The sequence below is a fragment of the Octopus bimaculoides genome, chromosome 22 (assembly GCF_046866305.1).
Source record: "Octopus bimaculoides isolate indiv1 chromosome 22, ASM4686630v1, whole genome shotgun sequence".
Lineage (NCBI taxonomy): Eukaryota > Metazoa > Mollusca > Cephalopoda > Octopoda > Octopodidae > Octopus > Octopus bimaculoides.
The window spans coordinates 26776731-26789293 of NC_142949.1; the positions used below are offsets into that span (position 1 = coordinate 26776731).

Genomic DNA, 12563 nt, shown 5'->3' on the forward strand with positions numbered 1-12563 from the left:
AATGGCCCAGTGGTTAGGGCAGCGGACTCGCGGTCATAGGATCACGGTTTCGATTCCCAGACCGGGCGTTGTGAGTGTTTATTGAGCAAAAACACCTAAAGCTCCACGAGGCTCCGGCAGGGGATGGTGGCGAACCCTGCTGTACTCTTTCACCACAACTTTCTCTCACTCTTACTTCCTGCTTCTGTTGTACCTGTAATTCAAAGGGTCAGCCTTGTCACACTGTGTCACGCTGAATCTCCCCGAGAACTACGTTAAGGGTACACATATCTGTGGAGTGCTCAGCCACTTGCACGTTAATTTCACGAGCAGGCTGTTCCATTGATCGGATCAACTGGAACCCTCGAAGTCGTAAGTGACGGAGTGCCAACAACATTTGATAGAGTAATCTGAATGATAAAGGAAAAAAAAAAGAACTAAGATTTGGAGGCATAAACATGGTTGTGTACAATTTGCAACCACAAGGTTTCAGGTTAAGTTTTACTGTGTAGTGCCTTGGGTAACTCTTCTCAATAGACCAAAGCCAACCAATGCCTGGTAAGTGAAATTGGGGGACAGAAACTAAGCAGAAGACCATCATAGATGTATATTAATCAAAGTGTACAGTATTATATATCCATTACTGCTGATATATTTCATACTAGGCATTCAACAGGATGTTAGATAACAGCCTGATTGTGCAACTCTGCACTCTTCAGAGATGGCAGTTATGGAAGAAAATATGGCAACCACTCTTTATTGTTAGATATATATTGTACATTTTAATCAATACAACCACTCTATTGACAAATATAAAACAGCATATTTTTTCCAACTTGTGAATTCTTAGATGGCTATATGTGTGTGTGTGTGTGTGTGTGTGTGTGTGCATACATGTATGTGTGTTCTCTTCTGTTTTTACGGCATTTAAATTCTTCTTTTGAGGAAGAAGCTGGTTTCTAACAAAGACACAAAGCTCCATCATTGGGGTTGCATAACTGGCCTGTTTAAAAGCACCCATCAGTTGTTGGTCGATATGCCGTGCTTGTGAAGATCTGTTGAACTGAGTGAAATCATAGTTGTGACCAATGCCAGTGCTGCCTGATTGACACCCATGCTGGTGCCACATAAAAAGCACCATTCAAGTGTGGCCAACGCCAGTGCCGTCTCACTTGCACACATGTCGGCGGCACATAAAAAGCACCATTCAAGCATGGCCGATGCCAATGCCGCCTGTCTAGCTCCTATACTGGTGGCACATAAAAAGCTCCCACTACACTCTTGGAATGGTTGGCGTTAGGAAGGGTGTTGCCTGTAGAAACCTTGCCAAATCAGATTGGAGCCTGGTGTAGCCTCCCTGCTGTCCAGTTCTCTGTCAAACCGTCCAACCCATGCCAGCATGGAAAGTGGACGTTAAACGATGATAAGGATGATGATGATGTATGTATGTATGTATGTATGTATGTATGTGTGTGTGTATGTATGTATGTATGTATGTATGTATGTGTGTGTGTATGTATGTATGTATGTATGTATGTATGTAAGAGTGTATTTATGAATATATGTATGTATGTATAGAGAAATGACAAATAAAAAAAACACACCTGCTGTTTCCCATCAAACATTTTAAGCATTAATAATTAATATAACTTGATGTTAAATGTTAAATAAGATAATGATTGATTAGAAATTTAGTCAACTTACGTTTTGTCAAGACTTCTCATTTCCTCATTAATAATTCTGTTGGTGACATGGAAAAAAATAGATGTATATATAAATATGTATGTAAAGGGTATATATGTATAATTATATGTGTGTGTGTGCACATACATACATACATACATACATACATACATACATACATGATGGCTTCCCCCTCGTTATCCAGTATGACCATTGCACGAGGCTTAACTGTTAACAGTGCTGTGATCGAATGTGACTTTTTAGCCCAGCTAAAGATCTACAATGTCTTGTACAGAATTGGCAGCTAAGACCTTTACCGGCAACAGCCAGCTGTAGTTGTAACTGGGCTTCATGTACCTTTGCGTGTCGTTTAAGTCCTCCCGCCGAATTACACTCCCTTCTACATACCTGACAGATATGATTAGTATGGTGTGTAGCACCACCACCAGCGGCCTGGTTGTCAATCATCTGTCTCACTTTATGACTACGAAGACAACTCTTGAGTCCAGCTTTACTGAGACAGGGTCTTGAACAGACACTGCATGTCAGTGTCATAGGAAGACCCTTACCATCTTGAAGTGCAACAACGATGCCCTTCCTGACATCCCTCTTTATGTTCTCATGCGCAACTCAAGATTCCTCATACATACATACATACATGGTTGGGAGGATATTGAGAAAAAGAGATACAGAAATATGTGTTACAGAGAAACTCAAATTTAGGCATGCATACACACACTCACTCAATCACACACACACACACACACACACACACACACACACACACTCACTCAATCACACACACACACACACACACACACACACACACACACACACTTTCTCTCTCTCTCTCTCTCTCTCTCTCTCTCTCTCTAACTCATACACTCTGCCACAATCATATATGCACACACTAACACACTAACATGAACATACACATCCACACACTCTTGCAAACACAAACATGCATACACACATACATATATATGCACTCACATCCATACGCTCAGTCATACACACATATACATTCACACCTCCAAACGCACACTACAGCACTACAATCATTAACTGTTAATCATTAACCATAAGCTAAGTTTATCTGATTTACCTTTCAATTATCAACTCATAAGAATGAAGATTGTCTTTGGAGAATTGGTCAGCCAGGAACTTGTGAATGTCTTCAGCTTTGTCATCTAAATTAAGACAGAAAGAAGACACAACAGTAAACTCACTCTATGAGAGATGCAAAATTGTACTTGAAGTGCATTAAACATGCAGAAGGCATCCCTGAGGTCCTTTCCCTTAACTTTAATGTTGATATTCATAATCAGTGTCAAAACACATGCACATGGTCTCTCTTTGTGTGTGTGTGTGTGTGTGCGTGCATGTGTGCGTGCGTGCATGTGTGCGCATGCATGTCTATATATATCACTTGGATTAGCCAGGATGTCTGGTGCTGAATCAGCTCTGCTGGCCACAGCCTGGACAAAGATCAGAGAGCTCCTACCTCTGCTGGTGACAAAGGGCCTCTCGCTCTGAGTAAAAGGTAGACTCTATGATGCATGTGTACAAACAGCCATGCTACATGGCAGTGAAACATAGGCCATGACTGCTGAGGACATGCGTAAGCTCGCAAGGAATGAAGCCAGTATGCTCCGCTGGATGTGTAATGTCAATGTGCATACACGACAGAGTGTAAGTATCTTGAGAGAAAATTTGGACCTAAGAAGCATCAGATGTGGTGTGCAAGAGAGACGACTGCGCTGGTATGGTCATGTGGTGAGAATGGATGAGGATAGCTGTGTGAAAAAGTGTCACACGCTATCAGTTGAGGGAACCTGTGGAAGAGGTAGACCCAGGAAGACATGAGATGAGGTGGTGAAGCATGACCTTTGAACATTAGGCCTCACCGAGGTAATATATGTATATATATATGTATGTATATATGGGTACAGGACATCACCGACAGCAAACAACATGAAATACGAAAACAAATGAGTTAAATATGCAAAGAACGAGAGAAAAAATGGAAAACAGGACATATATACATACATATCTATATACATATATATAAATATACATATTTATATATGTGTGTGTGTGTGTGTGTGTGTGTGTGTGTGTAGAATCATGGATACTACTGAAATGAACTGGCTGCAACTAGACAGTGAAATGAGCTCCCTACAATGGTCAGTATTCTGTAATGCTGACTAATTATTAGATTAAACGAGATCCGATTATCATACTTACCACTTGCAACGAATATATTTTCTCCATATAAATCACTCAGGAACAATTTATAGCCATGACTTAACTCTTCTGTACGGTCTGAAAAATAGGGAATATTTTAGTTAGTAAGTTATTGGAAACAATATGTAGATCAACCAAAAGGTGGTAATCTGGCAGAATCGTTAACCTGTCAGGCAAAATGCTTAGCAACTTTTCATCCATTTTTATGCTCTGATTTAAGTCCACCGAGGTTTAACTTTGCCTTTTGGGGGTTAATAAAATAAGTACCAGTTTATCACTGGGGCTGATGTAATCGACTATCTCACCCTCCCACCAAATTCAGGCTTTGTGCCTATAGTCGATTGATGTCCAGTATTTTAAATCCAGCTTTATCCTTGTTAACAGGAGTGGCCAGATCTACCTCACTCTTACAGCAACCACTCTCACACCATCTCACCATCTCACCATCTCACCCAGTTTTGGGTGTCCTCCCTCTGCAAGCCAACCCTCCCAATCTCCTCCTCCACCTGTCCCCTTCCACGTTTCCTTTGGTTGACCTCGCTTTCGCGGTTCATTCACTTTAAACTCAAGTACTCTCCTCAGAAGTGGAGGTGCAATGGCCCAGTGGTTAGGGCAGCGGACTCGCGGTCATAGGATCACGGTTTCAATTCCCAGACCGGGCGTTGTGAGTGTTTATTGAGCAAAAACACTTAAAAGCTCCATGAGGCTCCGGCAGCAGATGGTGGCGAACCCTGCTGTACTCTTCCACCACAACTTTCTCTCACTCTTTCTTCCTGTTTCTGTTGTGCCTGTAATTCAAAGGGTCAGCCTTGTCACACTGTGTCACGTTGAATATCCCCAAGAACTACGTTCAGGGTACAAGTGTCTGTGGAGTGCTCAGACACTTGCACGTTAATTTCACGAGCAGGCTGTTCCATTGATCGGATCAACTGGAACCCTCGACATCGTAAGCGACAGAGTGCCAACAACAACAATGCCAAAAATTGAGGTGGGGGCAAAGGAGGGAAAGGGATTAAAAAATAAAAATTTCGAAAAAATATTTTTTTTCTTTTTGCACAAGAATTTTAGTTCTTTGACACAGAAATAGTAAAAAAAAAAATGTAGAAAAAACCCCATCCCCACTAAAAACCACTAAAAATATACAGAGAGCATGATGGGGGGTGGATATCTCCTTTTTCTGATTCTCTATCTCCATATATATTTTTAGTGTGGAGGTGCTTAGTGGTTAGGGTGTTGGACTCATGATCATAAGATTGTGGTTTCAATTCCTGGACAAGGCAATGCATTGTGTTCTTGAGCAAAACATTCTTCAGCTTTTAATAAAATAAGTACTTGGCGAGTACAGTCAATAAGTACTTGACTGTGTTCTCCTCCAAAATATCTGGGTTCCTGTGGATATAGACTGCTTTGCTGTGTTTATTTACGGTTGGTCACTTTCTGAGGTCAAATACTGAAAAGGTCAACTTTACCATTAATCCTTCCAAAGCCGATAAAACAGAATCTTAGTAAAGCACTTGGTCTGATGTAACTAACAGTTCTCTCATGCCAAAGTTTGTGATGTTGTATCACAGAAAAAACTGTCCAACCCATGCCAACATAAGAAAGCAGACATAAAACACTGGTGGGTTCATGGTGATGATGATGATGATGATGATGATGATGATGATGATGATGATGATGATGGTGATGATGATGGTGATGATGATGGTGGTGGTGGTGGTGGTGGTGGTGGTGATGATGATGATGATGATGATGATGATGATGGTGATTATTGCGATGATGACGTGCCTATGTTAGAGATGATGTCTATCATTATTTTGTCATATTATTTTTTCCAATTTTATATTTTTTTGATCATCATTAATTATCATCTTTCATCATCATCATCATCACCATCAGCAACAACAACAACAACAAAAGCTACTGAAGTGAGAACAGACACACACTCACACAAACACACACACACTCACACAAACACACACACAAACGCACACACACACACACACACACACACGTAAGTAATAATGTGAATATCTACAAAAAGGAAATATAGAGAAACAGAAATAAAAACAATAACAAAACTACAGTAAAAACAACACCACCAACTACTACTACTACTACTACATTGATGAAAAAAAAAGAAAAAAATCAAACTCACCACAAAGAACCTGTTTTACTCCTTCATAGGATCCAACAATTATGGTTGGTTTGTTAAAAAGCCGTGTGAGGAATATGGCTGATTTATAAACTTCAGAATACTTCTCAAAAAACTTGACTGGATTCTTCAAGAAATCATGAGTCTTGTCTCCTATTATGGGCCATCCTAAGTAACCAGGAAGTTTGTTACTTTTGGCCATCAGCTTTTCATCCCAGGGGCAAGATTCTGTAATAATAATAATAATAATAATAATAATGATGATGATGATAATAATAATCCTTTCTGTTATAGACACAAGGCTTCAAATTGATGATGATGATGATGATGACGATGATAACAACAACAATAATAATAATTGTGAAATTTTGGGGGAGAGTGCTGGTCGATTAAATTGGCTGCAGTACTTGACCAGTACTCATTTTAACGATTCCTGAAATGATGAAAGACAAAGTTGACCCTAGTGGAATTTGAAGTGTTATCATGTACATTGTTTTGTCTTGGTATAAAAGATGGGATATAGCAAATATTCTGCTCAATACCACAGATTTGCTTGTCAGTTGTTTGACCTTAACCAGTTGAGCATGTCCCTTGCTGGCTGACGATATGTGCATCTCTGATCATGAGCAGAAGTAGTGGGGGAGCATCATAGCCATGTGTTGAGAGGGATTCTTTGGGGTTTGAATAATTCACCTTTGGAAACATGAGTGTTTTGCTCAACATCCTTAAAGAAACCTTATTCAGGGACCTTTTGAGCAGGATGGGCTACTCAACCCGAAGAAAATTCTAACTGGGCCCCACCTGCAAGGTCATGCGCCGTTTATCTTGATATGAGATCACCATGTCGTGCACATATGGTTGTGATGCATGTGTCTGGCGTACCCTTATCAGACGGGTAGTCATGGTGGGTATACTGGGTTTCGTATATATTACCCCAGTGTCATTTTGATGGCATGCACTGCTCTCTCACTCAATAATAATAAGAATAACAACAACAACAACAATATAATAATTAACCAGTACATCACACATACTGTGAATTCTCTTTCCCTTTTCTCCTTTATTTTCTTGAAATCTTTAAATTGTTTCAGCTTCAGAGCTGCGGCCATGCTGGGGCAGCAGTTTACTTTTTTTATTTTTTCCTTTTTCTCTCTGTCTTTCTTCCCCTTTTTTCTCTTTCACATGACTTTGTAAATGAACAATCTGGTGTATTTATTTTAATGGCCTACCAAAAAAAAAATACAGTGCCCTAGGTGTCAGGAAGACACTCAGGAAGAAATGGAAACAGAATTGAAAGAAGATGATAATGAAAATAATAATAATAATAATAATAATAATAATAATAATAATAATAATAATAATCCTTTCTGCTGGAAGCACAAGGCCTCAAATTTTGGGGAAGGGATTGAGTCGATTACTTTGACCCCAGTGTGTAACTTGTACTTAATTTATCGACCCTGAAAGGATGGAAGACAAATCGACCTCAGCAGAATTTGAACTCAGAATGTAAAGACAGACAAAATGCTGTTAAGCATTTTGCCCAACACGCTAAAGATTCTACCAGCTCACCACCTTAATAATAATAATAATAATAATAATAATAATAATAATAATAATAATAATAACAATAATCATCATCATCATCATCGTCATCGTCATAATAATAATAATAATAATAATAATGATGATGATGATGATGATAATAATGGTTTCAAATTTTGGCACAAGGCCTGCAATTTTGGGGGGAGAAATAAGTTGATTACATAGATTCTAGTACATGACTGGTACTTATTTTATTGACCCCCAAAATGATGAAAGGCAGAGTTGACCTTAGCAGAATTTGAACTCGGAATGTAAAGACGGCTGAAATAATGCTAAGCGGTTTGCCCAGCATGCTAACGATTCTCTCAACTTGAATGGCTTCAAATTTTGGCAGAAAGCCATAACGACGATAATAATAATGATAATAATAATAATAGTTTCAAATTTTGGCCCAAAGCCAGCTGTTTTAAGGGAGAGGGCACGTTGTTTCCATCAACCTCTGCGTTCGGTTGGTACTTATTTTACCAAAGCCTAAACGATGATAGGCAAAGTTGATCTTGGTAGAACTCAGAACATAAATCTGAAAGAAATACTGCTAAGCATTCAGTCTTGTGAGTTAATGATTCTGTCAGATGCCTGCCTTAGACCAAAGTAGAATTAAAAGACATTATTATTACTTAAAACAATATTTGTTAAATGGTGCACTGATGTATGCAAGGAGGGCCAGAGTTTTTATGTGTGTTACATAAGGTTTCTAGGGGTGCTGGCAGGGATATCTAGGTTTGCTGCAAGGGGTATCTTGATGTGCTTGTAAGGCAGGGTATTTAGATGTGCTGTAAGAGGGGTACCTTGGTGTGATGCCAGTTATATATTGAAATGCTGCAATGGGTTTCTCAGTTAAACTATTAGGGGGAGTAGTGTTAAGGGACAGAAAAGGTGTCTTGTATTAGAGGAGAAACATGGGTACCTCGGGTGGTGAGAGAAGGGAGAGAGAGATAATGGGGAGGAGTGATGGGGAGAAGAGCAAGGACCATGCACCAAGTTACAAGAAGATGTCTAGAGCGAAGCGTGGACTAGGGATTAGAGAGGGTCAGAGGGGGGTGGGGTGAGTTCATGAGATTGTGGCTGGAGAGTGAGAGATGGGCACAGGTAGAGGGAGTGGGTATTAGGAGGGAGATATGTTGTGGGGTGGGGGAAGAGATTCAACCGGGACATAATTGTATGCAGGTAGGTACCAGAGAGAGTGGAGGGGAATGCAGTAGATGTGATACCAATGTGTGTGTGTGTGTGTGTGTGTGTGTGTGTGTGTGTGTGTATGTGTCTTTATGTCTGTAACTTACTGACACAAGTCCCTGTAACCTAGCAGTTTGGCAAAAGAGACTGATAGAATAAGGATAGGACAAAAAAAAAAAGACCCCACTGAAGAATCAGATATAAAAAAAAAAGACTCACTGGGGTTGATTTCTTTGTCTAAAACCCTTCAAGGCTGTGCCCCACCATGACTGCAGTCCAATGATTGAAACAAGTAAAAGATAAAGGATAGAATATATGAGTTAAAAAAGGAGAAAAATGCAATATTACTCACCCAAATAGAATGGTAATTCAGTAACAGTAAAAAGAGACGAGAAAAATCATTTTCCTCTGTAAACTCTCAAAATATCAATGAATTTTTGCCGCAGAAAGCTAATATTGATTCTCTTGGCTTAACAAGTCATGTGATTCCTTGGTTTGTTTCTTATTTATGATTTATCAATTCATTGAGAATCTGCTGTAAGGAGATTAGGGATTAATCTGTGGCTATTAATCCCTTGCACTTAATCTGTTGTGAGGCAGAGATTACAAGTTGGAAGTTGAAGGAGGCTTGTTTGCTTGGTGAGAGAGAGAGAGAGAGAGAGAGAGAGAGAGAGAGAAAGAGAGAGAGAAGGAAAGAGGGAGACAGGGAAGAAAGAAAATAGAAAGAAAAGAGGAGGGAGAAAAAAAACTGAGTGACAGAGGAGAGTAAAGAGGTAAGGAAAAGAGATGCAGAAAGGAAGAGAAAAAGAAGTGATGATGATGATGATGATGATGATAATGAGGATGATGATGATGGTGATTGCGGTGGTGGTGGTGGTGGTGCAGGTGGTGGTGGTGCAGGTGGTAGTGGTGGTGGTGGTTGTGGTGGTGGTGGTAGTTTTGGTGGTGGTGGCTGCAGCAGCAGCGGTGGTGCCAGTGGTGGTGAAGAGGAGGAGGAAGTGATGGTGGAAGAGGAGGAGGGGGAGAGCGAGAGAGAGAGAAAGAAAGAGGAGAGTTGAAAGGAAGAACATAGAGGAGACTAATCGGGACAAACAGACAGACAGACAGACAGCAAAAGACAGAGAAATAGAGAGAAAGAGAAGGAGTGAAAGAAAAACAGAGAGAGAGAGAGAGAGAGGGTGGTGGGTGTGAAGGATAATAGAAATGAGAAAAAGAAAGAGGAAAGAAGGAAGAGAGAGAGAAGACAGAAAGGACGACTACACAAATTCTCTTCTGCTTTCTCTTTCACTTGTTTCTGCCGTTGGTCTGTGACCATAATGGTGCATTGCCTTGAAGGGCTTAGTCTAGCGCTTCTTGACCATTTTTTGCCTATAGGCCCCTTTGGTTCCTATTTTACACAGGGTCCCTGAGAGCTAATCAATATTTAAAAAACTTTTATATTTTTATGATTAAATATTATTAGGGATTTGTATAAAAATTGTTAAAATATTTTGTGTTGTAGAAATATGACCAGTTTATTGCAGATAAATTTTAACAGCAAAATATTATGTGGGCCTCCCACCACCAGGGGTCATATGGACCCTGTTTGGGAACTGATGGTTTAGCCAAACAATTCGACACATGTATTTAGGTCTTCTTTTTTTTTTTTTTTTTGGTAAAGCCTGGTACTTATTTTATTGGTCTCTTCTGTTGAACAGCTAAGTAAGAGGAGATGTGAACAGACCAACAGCAGAAGTCAAGCAGTAGAGGGAGACAAGCAGACACATACACACACGTATGTGTGTATTTGTGTGTGTGTGTGTGTGTGTGTGTGAAGGCATGTGGTGTAGTAGTTAGGGTGGTGCACGCATAAATTGTAAGATTATGGTTTTAGTTCCTGGACTGGGTGATGCATTGTGTTCTTGAGCAAAACACTCCATTTCATGTTGTTCCAGTCCACAACACCCAACCAAAGAAGACACTTGCCCAACCCACAAGCTCACTGATGAAGGAAGAGCTGTGAGTTGTTGAATAATATTAGCAGAGCAATCTATCCTGCTAGGGATAAGTGACCGATTTATCTTGTGGAGATAATGTTTCTGTTCATACACAATGAAAACCTAAACGCGCTGTTTCCTGCTGATCTATTTGGGTTAATGGCCCTTTATATTAAATCTGGTTAATTGCATGTTGGATTGGTTATTACAATGGTGAGATGATTAATTTTGTCTACTGGCATCTGGACACAATATGAGCTCATAATGCAAAGAACCAAAATTGTTATTATGTTATATCTAATTTGACAATCTAACAATTTCGCAAATCATCGCCTGATTGCAGTATCACTGTCATGCAAGCAGTATCCTTTGTTTCCAATCTTCCATAAAAACGTGTCTGGTCATAGGGAAATATTACCTTACTTGGAAACAGGTGAGGGTTGGTGACAGGAAGAGCATCTGGCCATAGAAAATGCATTGCAATAAATTCCATCCTATTCTTGCAGACGTGGAAAAGTGAATACTAAAATGCTAATGATAATGACACACAACAGGTTTCTTTCAGTTTCTGTTTACCAAATCCACTCATCGGTCTTTGGTCAGCCTAGGGCTTAGAGTAGAAGACACATGCCCAAGGTACCATCTAGTGGGACTGAACACCAAAACACATGATTGGGAAGCAAGCTTCTTAACCAAACAGACATATTTCATTTTGCAAAGCATTTTTCTACACTACACTTCCTCATACCACACTAAATCACTATTACACAACATCAAAGGTTCTCAAAATTGGCAGTACTGCCCCCAAGGGGGCACTGGCCATGTCAAAGGGGACGATAGGCTTTAGGAGATATTTGGGATCTTTTTTAAAACGGGGGCCACATTTTTCATTAACGAAACACTTTGAAACTTGGAACACTAGTAGAATGTGTCATATAAAACATCTTTTTCTCTTAGTCTTCTTAAAAAAAAAAGAAATCCATAAATTATTCCATGTTAAAGTTGTCGTATTTCTGTAATTTCAACCAATCACTGACGTCCATTCAGCCGATATACATTAAGTGCCAACTACATAAACAAACGATTCTGAAACAATTAACCCTAACCCTAACCCTAACTCTAACCCTAACCCTAACCCTAGGGTTAGGGTTAGGGTTAGGGTTAGGGTTAGGGTTAAGGTTAGGGTTAAAGCAAATTTAAAATGAAAAAAGCAAATAAAACGAAGGTATGGAGATTAAATACGCTTTACATCGCTTAATGAGCCAAAGGAGTAAAGGTAAACAACTGAATACTTGTCAGTGATTGGTTGAAATTATCGAAATAAGACAATTTTTTACATGAAATAAATTCGAATACAAAAATATTCTTCTGTTCTATAACACAAAATAGATAAGTATACGAAGTTTGAAAGTCTTTCGGTACCAAAAACACTACGTAAAACATTAATGAAAAATGTGGCCCCCGTTTTAAAAAAGATCCGATATTTGTTGTTGGCACTCCATCGCTTACAACGTCAAGGGTTCCAGTTGATCTGATCAACGGAACAGCCTGCTCATGAAATTAACGTGCAAGTGGCTGAGCACTCCACAGACACGTGTAACCTTAACGTAGTTCTCGGGGATATTCAGCGTGACACAGTGTGACAAGGCTGGCCCTTTGAAATACAGGTACAACAGAAACAGGAAGTAAGAATGAGAGAAAGTTGTGGTGGAAGAGTACAGCAGGGTTCGCCACCATCCCCTGCCGGA

General features: G+C 39.8%; 1 protein-coding gene across 1 annotated transcript in view; it reads right to left on the minus strand.

The window, feature by feature from the left end:
• LOC106881180 (uncharacterized) overlaps positions 1 to 9483 on the minus strand; it is a 19157-nt gene extending 9674 nt beyond the window's left edge. The window contains exons 1-5 of the mRNA XM_014931470.3: positions 9192 to 9483; positions 6068 to 6292; positions 3910 to 3987; positions 2768 to 2852; positions 1684 to 1719 (exon numbers count right to left, since the gene is read on the minus strand). Of these exons, the coding sequence (XP_014786956.1) occupies positions 1684 to 1719; positions 2768 to 2852; positions 3910 to 3987; positions 6068 to 6266 (398 nt within the window). The 5' untranslated portion in view covers positions 6267 to 6292; positions 9192 to 9483. The remainder of the gene's footprint in view (positions 1 to 1683; positions 1720 to 2767; positions 2853 to 3909; positions 3988 to 6067; positions 6293 to 9191) is intronic.
• Between the last annotated feature and the right edge of the window lie 3080 nt (positions 9484 to 12563).